Source organism: Gavia stellata, chromosome 2, assembly GCF_030936135.1.
Source record: "Gavia stellata isolate bGavSte3 chromosome 2, bGavSte3.hap2, whole genome shotgun sequence".
Taxonomy (NCBI): domain Eukaryota; kingdom Metazoa; phylum Chordata; class Aves; order Gaviiformes; family Gaviidae; genus Gavia; species Gavia stellata.
In genome coordinates, this window is record NC_082595.1 from 43,187,525 (window position 1) to 43,203,196 (window position 15,672).

Genomic DNA, 15,672 nt, shown 5'->3' on the forward strand with positions numbered 1-15,672 from the left:
TTAAAAAATAGAAGTTAAAACTCCAGCATTTCAATGCTTCATTAAACTCCACAATGCGGATTTACAAACATGGGGAGATGAAAAATACATGCCACGTGTCTGATTGTTGTTTAGCTCATACTAAGAAATCCTGAAAAAGAAAAAAATTGGATTTTCCACTCCTCTTTTTTCATTTAGTGCAGAGAATGTATTTCCCCCATGTAAGAGTTGCACAATATTTCTCAAAAAAGAAAAAAAAAAAAAAAATCACACAAACCTGGCAGATTATCCAAACCGTAAAACATAAATATGCCAGAAGTTTGCCATGCCATATATGAGAGTTTTAGTCACTGCAAAAATAACACAATTGAATTATATTTACTCATTTGCAGTCTATATATTTCATCCCACATAAACACATAGAAAATGAAACTAAAACAGAAGACCACAGAGTGAAAAAGAGGTCATTAGAAATGTAAGGTCTCACTTTTGGAGTAAATTCTCCCCAGCCAGCCTGGTTGGTCATGTGATTGTGGACAAAGCACTTGACTTCTGTTTGCCTCAACCTTTCCATCTCTAGTATGGGAACAAAAGCATTCACCTTTTTCTATTTTTAGGAAGGTTTTGAAGCCTCTGGATGACAAACGCTGGATAAGGTGACATATGATTTAATATGCTCAGCCACAATGTTTCTATGCAAAGTCAGTAGCTACCTGATCCGCTGCAGAGCTACGCTATGAACATCCCTAATGCAGCCCCTCTGCCTAGCCAGCCAGGTTTTTAGGAAAACAAAACCCTGTTTCTTGAAGGATTTGATGGCTCTTCTCACAGGTGAATTAAAGGTGACTAAAGCTACACCATCTGGAAAGAGTAATAGGAGAGACCACTGCCACCAGTATTTACAAGAGCTAGAACTTTCTCTAACCAGTGATCTTTGAGCACGTATCAGAGTGCAGAACGGCATATCACAGTCATGTGCTTATCTGGTGCCTATTTGAGATGACCTGAACATCACACTTGTGGGAAGCTTTACCAGGAATGAATAATCCCAGAGTCCTGCTTTCTTTTTTCCTTTTTTCCTTTAAATTCTACTACTGCCTGCCTCGCTCTCAGACTGTTCTCCATGACAACAGACAAAAGAAAAGCAATGAGAAAACACACTGGCTCTATTGGAGGCCCTGCTAGTTCCCCATCCTATACAGGCCGCCCTTCGTGTCTTCATTCCAAAGAAAGTAACGCCCTGTTTAGGACATGTGGAAATAATATATGGCCTTAGTGAATCAATGGGTCATGCAGTCACACTAATTACTTTCCTTTAGAGCTACCCAAAGTGATATTAAGAAAACCAAATGTGAATCAGCTCTCCTTGCACAAAACCTATGTAGTGGGGCAACATCACATCTTTGCCATGATACTACGGTGGGTTCATTTCATCTTTAACCAACACAAAGCTGTAAAACAAGAAGAGCAATACTGACACAGGATGTGGCTCTCTAAACAACGGAGGAAGAAGTAGATCTTTCCACTAACCTTATTGATGATCTAAAGCAAAACAACATGGTCTATGGCTCATCTGTCAAGAAAGGGTTAATATCCATATTATGTAAATCATCTGTTAGGGCCCACTTTATATACAGACTGAGGAAAAAATTATTACCTAGTAAGAGCTCAGGGTAGCAAAAAGAGTTTACAAATGTGTGTTTATTATTCAGCAGCAATGATGGTATCCTGCTGCAGGTTGACAGGGGTGATGGATCCCCATCTCTCCATAGTTTGTGGGATGAGTTGGGAAATTAACAGGGGAAGAAAGGGAAGCTTTCCCAGCCAGCACGGGGTTTAATTTGCCTGGATAAAATCAGTGATAAATCTGTAATAAAATCATTGCTGAGTAAGATTTTGTGAATTAAGATAAATTTCTAGTTTTCTTTCCCAGTATTCCTGAAAGCTGAAGTAAATTTTCAACAAATTAATCCTAAACCTGGAATTCAGCAACTTTTAGATGTTTTAGTGCTGTTCAGAAGCCCAGCATCATCTTATAAAAATTATCTGGTTTACTTTGCACGAGAGAAACCTCTAATCCCAGACTGCAGCAATAAAATCCACTGTTATTCACAAAATTTTCTTCTCAAATTTTGTTGATTTATGAACAAACAAAAGCAACCTCTTTCTCCAAAGCACCCGTGTTTGGGGTCATATAGTTAATTTTATGAAATAAACAGTTTTCAGTGAAACTGTTTTCATCTTAAACCGATAGAAAATAGAAAAACTACCACAAAATGCATAAAATGCCTCACTAGCAGGATTTGGATTCAGTTTTCCATGAGAATACAACACATTAGCAAGTCTCCAGTGGCAAACCTTTCCTCAAGAAGTAATTTAAGTTTCCTCCTCTGAAAACTGGCTTATGAGAGTCAACAATCTTTCACTTCAGTGAACCTGGGTGAACATTGATTAAGAGATACTTTTAATTTCACTCCTAATGGGAGACCAGTGGAAAACAAAGAAAACTGTGGAAGGCAGAGTTATTACCAGGAAAACCAATGGTACCGAACAGGGGCATAACATCAGTTTCAGATGTGAATGTACTGGTACTACCAGACATAGTCACTGGAACAATCTGAAACTGAACCTAATGTCATGATTTTACTATGCTTCTGACCATGGTGGATGTTTCTCCATAAAGCTCAATTTCCTGATGGCAAATGATTTATTTCATTAGCACAGGTTCAACTGAAAAACAAACAAACAAAGAAATCAGATCTATTTCTAGCTCTTGTTGTTACCAGGGAAAATCCCAAAGAAATAATCCTCAGAAAGCACCGAAATAAATGCAAAACATTACAGTTATTTGCAACTTTAGGAGGGTCATCATTTTTGTGCAAGGTTGGCAATACAGGGTAGGTTTTAATCTTTTTTGGTAGGTTTTTGTTTACTCATCAGTTTACTGAGACCTGAGGGCTGAACAGGATGGGATAGCGATCCTGCAGGACAATGCAGGCTTCAAGCTTGATATCCATTACACCACCACTCAGCAAATACACCCATTAATCAGTTGCAAGGGGAGCTGTACAACTAAGTGTTGTTCACAGACACTTCTGTGCCAGGCAGGCTCGCCCAATGAGCAAAAATGTACAAGAGAAGTGACAACTTCAGTGGGAGACTTCTGTCAGTTTAGAGATCCTATTTTTCTACAGAATCACAGTATGGTTGAGCTTGGAAGGGACTTCTGGAGGTCATCTATTCTAACTCTCCCACCTCAAGCGAGGACACCTACAGCCGGTTGTCCAGGACTATGTCCAGATGGCTTTTGAATATCTCCAAGGATGGAAACTCCACAGCCTCTCTGGGCAACATATGCCAGTGCTTGGTCACCCTCACAATTAAAAAGTGTTTCCTGATGTTCAGACAGAACCTCCTGTGTTTTGGTTTATGCCCATTGCTTCTGGTCCTGTCCCTGGGCACCACTGAAAAGAACCTGGCTCTGTCTTCTTTGCACCCTCCCTTCAGGCACTTATATGCATTAATAAGATCCCCCTGAGCCTGTTCTCTAAGCTAAACAGTCCCAGCTCACTCAGTCTTTCCTCATATATTAGATGCTCCAGTCCCATAATCATCCTTCTGGCCCTTCATTGGACTCTCTCTAGTACGTCCATGTCTCTCTTGTACTGGGGAGCCCAGAACTGGACGCAGTGCTCCAGGCGTGGCTTCACCAGCACTGAATAAAGGGGAGGATCACCTCCCTTGACCTGCTGGCAATACTTTGTCTAATGCAGCCAAGGATACCATTCGCCTTCTTTGCAGCAAGGGCACGTTGCTGGCTCATGTTCAACTTGATGTCCATCAAGACTCCCAGGTCCTTTTCTGCAAAGCTGCTTGCCAGCTGGGAGGCCTCCAGCGTATACTGGTTTCCCCTGTCAGTATCATTTGTGCTCACATGGAATAACAATAGGGGGTAGAAGTCAGAGGGCTAGACAGGCTTTGACAGTCCCTCCACAAAGTCCTGGATCCTGGCCCCTGCCAGGCAGCAAACCTCTCTAGATGGATGGTCGGGCCTACAGGTGGGTGCCTCTGTCCCCCACAGCAGGAAGTCAGCCGTTGCGATGACTGTTTCTTCCTAGTAGCCTTGCATGGTTTACGGTTGAGTGAACCAGATCCTTTGCTAGTAGGCACATCTGAGTCCTCTTCAATTTTGAGGACAGTCAAACTCTTTTGCAGTTGCAAGTTCTTAGTCGGGGCAGGAGCCTTCCTCTTGGTACTAGAAGTCATCAACTTCCATCCTTCCCCTTCTCCAGAGGTTTCGCTTACTTTGATAGTGGGGGTAGACACTGCCTGCTTCTCCATTGCAGGTGGGGACTGAGGGTCTTCAAGCTGTTGTGTCTCAGAGGAGACCCTATCTATCTCCCTTTCATTTTCTCTGATGCTGCACAGCCTGCTCCACTTCTTCCCATACCTCCTCCACCTGCCAGCACAGCTCCTCCAAGATGGCGCACCTCCTGCTGGGCAGAGGGGCATCTCTCCCGGCTCAGAGAGAGGTCTCAGGCACTTCCTGCAGCCTGGGACTTGGATGGCTGCATCCGCCATCTGAAGCTCAGTCTGTGTGGAAGCCTCTGCCCTAGCACGGGACGGCTGCTCCCACATCCACTGGGGAAACTGCCCTGTTACCACCATGTCTGACTGTTACAGCAGCACAATTTCAACTGAGGCCGCCTTAGTTCGCTCCTTCTTCACACCCTGATGCACAAACTGCTGGGTCTGTTGGCTGTGCTCTGAACCTGGCTCTTAGACAGGTCCCTCCCAAGCACCACCAGTTAAAGGATGGTTGTGCCTCCCTAAGCAGAGGTAGCTGCATCAAAATCTCCAGGCACCCTGAGCCAGGGGCAGCTGATCACAATCATTAGAAGCTGCTAGAGCTTCCTCAGGCCCACACCCTTGTGGCTCCCCTTACCTTGTCCTTGCCTGAGAGCAATGATTTGCAAATATATAGCATGGGGGCTACATGTTTCCAGCCTCCTTTCCAAATGGGTGGGCTTGAACAATCGTCTCTGGGAATCAAACTCAGGTGGGCAGCATCCCTCTGGGGAGCTGCCAGGAGCAGTCGAGGATCATCATCTCAGGGGATGCTTCTGCTTAGAGACTGAGGGGCTTGCAGCCTGCAAACTCCCCAGGAAAAAAAATGTGGGGTGAAATAGGTGTATGAGGCTGTTTTGAGGGAAAGAAAATAACTGTTCTACAGGCAAAAGCAGGGGCATTGGGCTAATACTGAAGACCGGACTCACAATGCATGAGTCTGAGAGGCACCAAAGGCAGCTGCGATCAACAGTTTATCTTCTACAGAGCTGTACTTTCCTTAAGCTTCTCAAGGGTTAGACAGATACGTGGCTAAGAAAATCCTTTGCTAAGCTCTTGTATCCTAAGTTACTGCTTTTTCATCTATTGAGGGGTAGGACTTGGAAGTGAGGGCACCCCTGGCATCAGGCCCATGCAATAGACTTCATTTCATCCTTAGAGCAGAACTGGGGCAGCCTGTGGCAATCTCACCACTTAGTCTGGCCCATAAGCAAGATCTTGTTTGAATATTGACGTTGTCCACAGTCTTCTATGATCACAAGGACACAACCCCAACATACAACTTCTTCAGCTGATCAGTAACTCTGGCATAACTTCAATTATACTCACAAAAGCATTGCCATCAGCTTCCATGAATGGTTTCAAAATCTTAGTGGGAAAGCTGTAAAAAGAGAAAGTTTTGTTTACTTAACTAAGTCCTGTATTATATTTTCATATAACAAGTTTTGGCAGTAGAGTAAAAAAAAAATGTGTTAAGATGCTTTGACCTGCCAACTTTACCCTCCCCACTCCAGCCACCCCCTCAAAAAAAAAAAAAGACCTTTCCCAAAGATAATGCTATGTTACATGAACTGATTTTATTGATTTAGAAGTCAACGAGTGGTAAGGAACAGTAACGCAAAGCTATCCAAGCTTTTCTGTGAAATAAACAGCATAAACCCATTTTATAATGAATTGCAATTTTCTGTTCTGGAGACCAAATTCTGTGCAGTCCAACAGTAGACACTAGTGTTTATTTTCCAAAGACACACAAAGTTACTAGTTATCCATTTAGGTGACCGTTCAGGTCATTTCATTTGGCATACACCACTAATAGGCAGCTCCCTATGTGATTTGCCTTTGGCTGGGAGAAAGGACAGATGATTAAAGAATCGGTGCAGTGTACAAGATGAAGGAAAACACACCAACTTTTTAGTGCCAGCAAAGTTCCTATAAAATTCAACCCTCTGCATATGAAAGAATCATTGAGTGAAATGGGAGAGAATACAAGACTCTGTTGAAGTGGGCAAGAAAGGTTTTCCAGAAATAGAAAATCTTCTGAAGTGCAGCTCTAACAAGAACTTTTTCCTGTTACTAAAACCAGTAATTTAAGATATGTGCCATTCCTCATACATAATATTTGCTTTAGTTTGAAAATAAAATCTTAAAACAGAAAATAAAAACCCACCTATTGGCTTCCAGCAATTTCAAACCAAAAATAGAAAGGCAAACAAATACATATTTTTCTGGCTCCCAACTGTTTCTGTTCAAAAATAGAAAGAAGCACTTCCTATAAGTGGCTTAAACTGAAGCAATATCATGATGAAGAGAGATGTTATGGCAAATAATTTCAAGGATGTTTAGAAATCATAGCTAGTATAAACAAGCAGAGGAAACACCTTTAGTTATACAAGCAAATTAACACTGAGCCTCAAATACTGAGCCAAAAAACGAGGGAATAACAGACCAAATTATAGTAATTATTGTGACATGTGGCCTTTTTCCTGTCATTTCTTCATTTCATGTGTGCTTTGGGTTTGGGGAGGGTGGGGTGTAATTATACAAACTGCACAGATTTGCATCAGCCATGGTACCAGGAGCAAGAGAAGCATTAGTTAACTGGCAAGGAAATGTTTCCGCCTGCATGCTTTGTGCCAAAGGAATTGAAATGGATTTCAGCAGAACTTTCTCAGTGACTTTAACTCAAACTTTTGTTTAGTTTCCAGAAACTGGACAAGCAATCTTTGAGCCAGCATCCAATTTTCAAAAGCAGCATTGACTTCTGTCTCATTCTAGTTAAGAGTATAATTTATTATTCCCCATGTAAAGAAAGATATTTAAAAAAAAAAAAAACACACATTCACTGCAGAAATAACTCTCATACAGAAAACCTGAGTTTATTTCTCCTAAGTAAACCCAACCTGAGTGAGATTAGTTACACTGTGAAATAGCACTAGGATTTTATGTCCGCTCAAGCATACTCAACTGTTGCAAAACCAACATTTCAGAAGGGATAACCTGTTTAGCTCTGCACTAGAGTAAAATAAGTGTTTCCTTTCAATTTTCTGCAGGTGAAGTGTGGGAAAACCATCTATCCTTTCTAAACAGACTGGTGAATTAGGAGAAGGGGCTGGGTAAATACAGCCACTCAAGTAGAGCTAGCCTATACCCGCCTTACTGGATGGTCCAGCATGAATCTGCAGGGGCTGTCTCTGGGAACCATTGTCCCCCACCCCCCAATATTCCCCTCCCACAGGCTACAGTTAGCATCCCCTGCTGAGCTGTGCTCCTCGCATGCCCTCTGTGTGATGGTAGGTGATCACACCAGGGCAGCCCGGGAGCGTGCCCAGGGCTGGCAGTTTTGCTGGCAGAAGAGCTTCCCAGCCCATGAAAGCTACACCTGAGCTCGGGAGCTTGGCAAGCCAGTGACAGGTTAGTAGGAGACAACACGAGGTCATACCATCAGGAAGGTGCCCTGATTCCTGGAACAGCTACAGCAGGAGAAGACTTGACCCAGACCACCTCATTTCATAGCACTCCGTGTGCTAGATTACAGACTGGAGACACCCATGCGTGTATCCTTGTCCTGACTTAGGTGGACACTGAGCTTGAAGCAGGGTCTCACCCCCAAAGGTGTACCCTAAGCACCAAGGTCAGGATGTGGGATTCCAGCCCTATTCCTAAGCCTCTCCATTTGCAACGAGATAAGATCTAGGCATAGGAGAGGGAAACCCTCCAGCCTACAGATTAAGGCACCCACATGGAAAATGTGCACCAGGATTGCAGTCAGCTGTGATGGATGTTCAATTCACTAAAATTGCAAAGTGGAACAAACTGAAGAGAGAAAATAAAACAAGGCACAGTGAAATCTCTCCTACTTCAAATGACTTTATAAAGGAGAAAACAAGCTTGAATCTCTCACTTCCTGGAGGATAAAACATAATGGATCTACTGGATAAAAGCAAAGGGGATGGATTTACATTATCAGTTTGTAAACCATACCTACATTTCTTTGGCTTTTCTTCTTTTTTTTTTGGTGCCCGAAACAACTAATTTAATTTCAGTCTGAACTGAATACAGTATGTCAAAAGTGCTTTCAGCTAAAAGATTTCTAATTCAAGTTTTTGACTTTTTTTATTTTGATTCAGCAACTGAACTATAAAGATCAGTTTGCACAGCATTATTTGTCCCACTTCACTCCTGCCTTTTTAAGAAGAGTTATAAAAAAAGGAGGTACATGAGTAATAGCTGATGCAACAAATGTCGAAACACAGCAAGTGGCTTATCAGAAAAACCTTGCAATCATTTCCATTTGACTACATCATCTCTTCTGAAATAAATAGAAATATCTCTGTTAAAGATCAAAGGCAATGTTAAGGGTGAAAAAAAGGGAAAAAAGCCACTGAAGTTCCAATGATTCTAATTGCAAAAAGCAATCTTAATTCATTAGTAATATTCTTCTTGTGGAAGTCAAAATCCACAAGACCTGATGCTGTCTCTTACCATTTACAAGCTACAGTGAGCATGTCGATCACGATGATATTGGTATAAGCCTGCCAGACATGCCTTCCAGGCATCCCTCAGATGACATCCAGAATGGGCATATGCCTTCCTGCTTCTGAGTAAAATATTTGAGACATGTAACATGACTCAAGCTCTTTGTGTTGCAGAAGCACACAAAATGTGCATAGCTCAGTTCCTGTTCAGATGGCGTTGACACAGACTACTAAAAAAAAAATCCACTTTACCAAACACCAAGTCAGGTCTATAAGACAACCTGGAAAATAAACTTTTTGCCTTCCCTCTATTTACATTTCTTACACTGGTCACCAGCTTTAACCTCTCTGCTTGCTTTCTGTTTATTTGGCTGCCTGCAACAATCTGCACTTCAATGGGCAATGAATTGACAGGCGATATGAATCTAGGGGTAGCACTACAAAAATTTCCCTAAAAAAATCAATGATTACTTAATCACATATCTCACTTACCAGGCATTAGGAATAGCATTGCCCCAAATCATAGCAGTGCTTGAAGCACTGTCCTGTGTCAAGGAGACAGCCTTATATAATAGTCCTAAATTATCACATTACCTCTAACTGGGGTTCTTGCAACAATGCAGGGGAAAAATAATCACAGCAATTGTAAGCTCATAATTGTCTTTTGGGTTACTAGAGATCAATTTAATCTGACAGAGCCTTACCATTAACTATTAATTAATCAGATCTAGTCAGTTACTTAACTGGTTAATTAGCTATCTGAATCAACTATCTTGCTTGTACAAGGAGTTTCTTCATCTGCAGATTTTCTCTCATTTACTGGCTCACCAGGGGAGTCGGATACTAAGCTCATGCTGTGCCATGGCACAATGACAAACAGACATTAAGGCACTTTTCACAAAAGCTCATGGACCATCCCACCCTGGATAAGTTATGTCCCACCCACCTTGGTCCCCATGACTTTGTGTTTCCAATTGCAGATGAAACTACAGATTCACCATTAGCGTCAGAAACAGTCCACTGAAGTGTAATCATAAGTCATAATTGTCAGAGTATACCTTCAGCTTTGACCACAATGGATAAATTTAGGTTTGTTAAATAAAGATTACCCTTTGAAAAGCCAAAAGGGTTCTTATCACAGGCCTAGCAACAAGAACTGCATTTATCACATTATAATACCATTGGTTATAACCTTATTTTCAAATGCATTTGAAACTATTCAATTCCCTCACCTGCAAGCAATTCAAAAGGACAACTCCTGACTCTGTTTGGGAAAGGGCCAGGAAAAACTGGAACAAAGTTCACTGGTCCTGTCTCGGAGACAGAAAAGGTCTGGAGACATCAGCCTGCTTGGATCACGGCCAGGTCCTGTCAGTCCAACCAGGAAGCCCAAGAGCAGCAGATTACAGGCGTTGACAGTTCTGAGCAAGCAGTTGCAGGAGCCCACGCTCACCACTGTCCGGAGGAGAGGGGCTGGAAAGAAAGAAGAGGTTCAACAGAAGGGAGATGGTCCAGCTGCCTCTGCGGCCTCACAGACAAAAACAAGAAATCAAAATGGTATACTTAGTGAAGTGTGTCTGCCCCAAACGTGAGTTTTCATGCAGACTCCTCATAGTGTTGAGCTGATTCCTAGTGCTGTTATGTTTGAAGGCCAAGAAAGGGTTTGCAGAAACACTAAGTGCAATACTGCAATTACTACTGCCTCCTAGCTGGCTCTTTTGCTGTGGCAGGCAACAAAAGCAGGCAAAGTTAAGTTGGCTGCAGAAATGGATGGAGCTAGTGCAGGTAGGGAGTAGGAAAATACTCCCGGTCTGAAGAAGCACTTCTCTGGTGTTCTGCTCTCTTTCAAAGATGCACATTTCTTTGCTAGCACAGAAGGTGAAACACGGAGGGGAGGCAGAAAAAAAAGCTGAAAGCCTATAGCCCCTCCTGAGACAACAATCTAAGAGGGTTCCCTTGAAACAAGTCCCTTGCAAAAAGATACAAATGAGGGGAGAAGGACCATCATTCCCTCCTCTATTTTTTCAGATCAGCTGTTCAGCAAACACAGTTTTGAGGGAACGCTGCAAGGTCAAGCACCTAAAGAGAGAACGAGGGGGATGTTTCCCCCCAGCACATGAGCACAGAACCGCTGCACTAATTGTAAACGTGGATCATTGCAGTGACAGGAACCTGAGACATCCTCACTGGAAGGCAGTTCTGACAAACATTTGCTGTCAAGGTATTGCAGAAGGTTTTATGTCCAATGGAAGGTAAAAATTGAAAAAATTAATCATGGCAATAAGCTGCTGCAAAACATTTTGTGAATTTGGAGGATGAGGTTCAGAGAAAAAAAGAAAGAGAAAAGGTATTGTGATCAAAATGAACCAAATTTCCTAAAATAAGACTAATAAAAAAAATTCTGCCAGATAGACCTGACATGGAGAGGCTGTCTGGCACACCCCGGCTTCCAGCTGTGCCCCACACCATTTCAAGAACAAACTGACTTTGGGGCCCTTTACTCAGCACAAGACAGTTGCATTTCCCTTTTGGAGAATTTTTACTATTTCCCCTCCAGTGGCCATCGGGATGAAAACCCACCTCGGAGGCAGGAGTGCCCTGGGCAGGGAAGGGCCTCCCCACAGCGCTGCCATGCTGCCCAGAGGGGCTCAGCCCCCAAACACACATTGCTGGAGGCATCTCGTGGGCAGCGATAATTTGATTTAAGGCAGTGAAGCCAAGGCTAGAGAAGAAGCTGACCAGTCCTTTCTATTTTTACAGCTGCTCTCCAGAGCACCAGGGATGGAGTTTTCTCCTATGTCCAAAAAAACCAGGGTCCCCTGAGCAATATTTCCCGAGCTGTTGCCCTGACAAGAGATCCAACAAGGACATTCAGTCCCATTACAACTGGCCGCAGCTGCAATACAATACATCAGGATAACAGTAGCACACTTTTGGCTTCTGTATCTGAGAACAAAAGGCCACAAAAAATTCCTACGGTTTGCACTCTCTGAAGCTTGGATGTGAATCCTCTCCTTCCTTCTTCCACCCAGGCAACGTTCATTATATCAACAGCACTATACAAAAGGCCAGCATTCACACTTCCAGAGAAATTTCAAGAGAAGAGCTTTTAAAGAGTAAAGCAAAATAGTTATGACAATGATTATGAGGATGAAGGAAGAAAGAAATAGCTGGGGGACTTGCTGTTTCTTCCATCAAAGACTTCCACTCCATGTTCACAAAGTTCACAAGAAACAGAAGTCTTGAGAGTCCTGTTTGATTCTTCATTAAAAGATTGGGAGCACTGAAGAGTTTATCCTCCTTTCACCCTTCAGAGTACACAAAGTACACACACTGTACTCAAACATCACCTCTGCAATGGGGCAATCTCAGTGAGGTGAGGTGTAGCAAATGAAAAACTGCCCTGGCAGGTTGCACCAGAGGAGGATGAAACTGCTCCAGCACTACAATGTAGTCTGGTCAGCCATAAGGATTCACATGTGGTCGTCTTTTCCCTATCAGTGAAAGGCATTTCCCCAGGAACAAGAAAATGGAGAAAACTGGACTGCTCACATCAGAGCTTCTCCAGAGAAATTTAACCCACACCCATTCCTCAATTCAACATCCAGGTCCACATGCTAGTACATGTCACATAAAGTTTCTCCAAGGTCCAGGACAGGAGAACAAGCAAGCCGGGCAGGCGACTGGGAGCCCAGTGCTGCTCTCAGTATGTCTAAATTAGACCATATATGGACTGCTGAGAAGCAAAAAAAAAAAAAAAAAAAAAAAAAAATCAACTCTAGGATAAAAGCTCAAAGATATGATGAGAAGGTGCTCTTAGAAACACTTTGCCCTGGAAATCCAGTTTTAATCATCAGTGGCTTCCCCGCTTCTAGATTATTTCAGCAGTAGATTTGGTTTTCTTTTAATCGCATTAATTCTCATTATCTGTTCAAATTGCTACCAGACATCTTTCCTTTGATTTATGCTTGCAATGAGCAAGAGAAGAAAGCCTGCTACACCACACAAAAAGAAAGTAGTTAAGAAGTATCTGCTGGAAGATAGCCTCCCACCAGTGTGAAAAGGGAGTCTTCTCTAAGATGGGTAGCATAACAAGCTGGTTGGTCCTGAGAGGTGAAATAAAACTTAGAAAAAACCTCTTACCGGTTGCAAAAGATTGCTGCAATACTTTTCTGCAGCCATCAGCGCCTCTAGGCGTTCAGGATTTACTATGATTCTTGCTTCTTAAACACTATAGCCTTCGCCAAAACATCTGCACACAGAAATAAATCATTAAAGATGACTATTTTCTACTCCTGCAAATGCAGATCTGACTACTTCAGACACTTGCTTCTTGAATCTTACAGAAATGAACACTTTTCCTTACTCCTTTTCTCTGGGGTTGCCTTCATTGTAGTAAAACCTGAAAGGAAAGCAGTAAGCGTTTTTCTAAAGAAGAAAGTAATATGGTGAAACTATTTACATAAAACTAAAATTTGAACTTGTTCTTTCACAGGAACAATTTCCAGGTTTTCTCAGAAGATCTGGATTTTTTTGATGTCATAAGCTGTATTTCACCAAGCTTTTTCCTTTAAATTCCACCATATTATGGCTCTCCCAACACTTTATACAAAGTTAAGTCTCTGTCTGTCTGTCTCCTTTTTCTTCTAAGGAAAAATTCTCTCTCTTCTATTTTTCTTCTAAGCCAGTCCCCAGCTGTTTATGTTCTGTTCTATTTGGATGAGTATATTCCAACATAGAGTACCTCTGTTTTTTAACTTATTTCTTATACAAATATCTTTCAAGTTTTACATAAGAAAAGCAAATAGACAAAGTAACATTTATACTTGCCAGTGACAAAAAATATTAATATAAGACAAAATAAGATTAGTATTATTAACTATTTAATGGCAATGTATAGCTCACAGTAATTGCAGCCTCAATAGTTACTCTTACTTTTATGAACCTCTTTAAATAATTTGGTTTTAATTGTTACTTCAGTTTTCCCTCTCATGCCACATGCCATTTTCGCAACAAAAGAATTTGGCAACAAAACCCACATGGTAGTACAAATAATTAACGAGCACTAAATGCTTGGAGAAAAGCAACCCCACACTTGGTATTTTCCATTGCAGCAGAGCTATAATTTATACCAGTTAAAAAGTCTGAGGCTAACATAAGGATTTGAAACACCCATAATTTAAATTGCCTCAGTTTAAAACAACTCACTTGATGACACAACTTTCCACACACACTTTTTCTTACACAGAGAAGGAATGCTGTATTTGTCTTCCTAGCTGATCTCTCAGGCTTTACTCAAGTAAGTGCCATGACACATCCTGTTTCTGTTGGCAGCTAGATAGCTTCTCATGCCTTCTGACCAGGTATTACAATTTAGCACATCTGTTTTGCAAGGATTGTCGAGCACAGTAAGGTTGTAATATTCCTGTCTTGTTAAAGTCACGGAAAAGATGGGAAAGATTGAAAGAGCATCGAAAGATTTGGATACAACTCCTCTAGGCACATGGCAACTTAATTACTACCTCATGATGGGTGATGGTGCTTTTCAGACACATAGGCATGACCAGAAACACCTCAGTGAGCACAGAGACCTCTGAGGGGAACATCTGAATGCAAAAGTCCTACTCAATACCAGTAAGCACTTTGTCTTTCTGGGCAAGAGTGTTACTATCCATTCCACCCTCATTTTTTCAGTTATGAAGAAATATCTTGAAGAAAGTCTAAATGTGAAGAGAAAGCATCACACTTAAGTGACTTTAACATGCCAATACGACAATCTTAAATCCCATCAATTAATTTGAGTTTTGTTACACTAAGAAGTTAACACCACAGTCATGACCTCAAAAGATTTCTCATCTTCAAGCTACCAGTAATCCTACCTTGTACTTCTCTTCCATGGAGAATCTCAGAGAAAACAATGTTCTCATTTAAAAAAAAAAAAAAAAACACCAAGAAAAATTTTGCTCTTCCCCCCAAAACCCAGAGATTTTAAAACAGAAAATATAACAAACTTTGTTAAAAAATACACAGCCTTGAAGGAAAAGTCTTGCTTTCTTACCACAAAAAAAAGGAAGAGAATTTTTTTTATCTAAAAACACAAATTAGATCAACAGTCTAACAACTAAATGACTAACTAGACAATTTTTTTTTCAGTTGTATTGTCTCACAATATTATTTCCTTTTTTTTTTCATTAATCTTTCCTTTTTGCTGAAACCCATACCCCAGCACAGGATGACAAAAACATTAAGTGGAATCAAGACACAATATCATGTCTAAAGTTCATTTTGTCCTGATGTTAGAATATTTATGTATCAAATTCTATTACAGTCCTTAAATTTTGATTTTTATACCTTACATACAATTGAACAGTAATATAAAATGCACCCGAATTCCTAAGAAGGTTGGCATAAGAAACCCACTTCTCATGAAGCAGACAGACTTTTGACCATCAATCTGTGATTTGTTGAGATCAATGAGGAAGAAAAAAATCCAAGCTACTCCAAACAAGGAAATCAAACTACTCCAGAGGACTCACTCTCAAAATGTTTGTGTTGGTGGTTTTGGGTTTTTTTTAAAAGTCTGCGACTCCAGAGTTTAAGCACCAGTTCTTAGCAGAAGAAGGTGAGCTGACCACAAATATCAGGATAAAAAGAATGCTGAAATGTTGAATTCAAGGTAGCCAAGGATGAAACTCCACAAGGCTTTATAAGTCAGGTCAGAAGGTCGAACAGCTGTTCAAACTGGACATCATTCAAGTTTTCAGCACATTTCATAATGTGTTGCATGTGCAACCAATATGTTCCTACTGTGTCACTTCATTAAAAGTGAAAGAAGGGGGAAGCAGCAGTGGAGAAAAGATACAAACTTTAA

At 41.3% G+C, this 15,672-nt stretch overlaps 1 protein-coding gene across 1 annotated transcript in view; it reads right to left on the minus strand.

Annotated features, from left to right (window-relative positions):
- IPCEF1 (interaction protein for cytohesin exchange factors 1) overlaps positions 1-5,679 on the minus strand; it is a 43,599-nt gene extending 37,920 nt beyond the window's left edge. Inside the window, exon 1 of the mRNA XM_059831108.1 lies at positions 5,656-5,679. Within this exon, the coding sequence (XP_059687091.1) occupies positions 5,656-5,679 (24 nt within the window). The remainder of the gene's footprint in view (positions 1-5,655) is intronic.
- Positions 5,680-15,672: the final 9,993 nt, after the last annotated feature.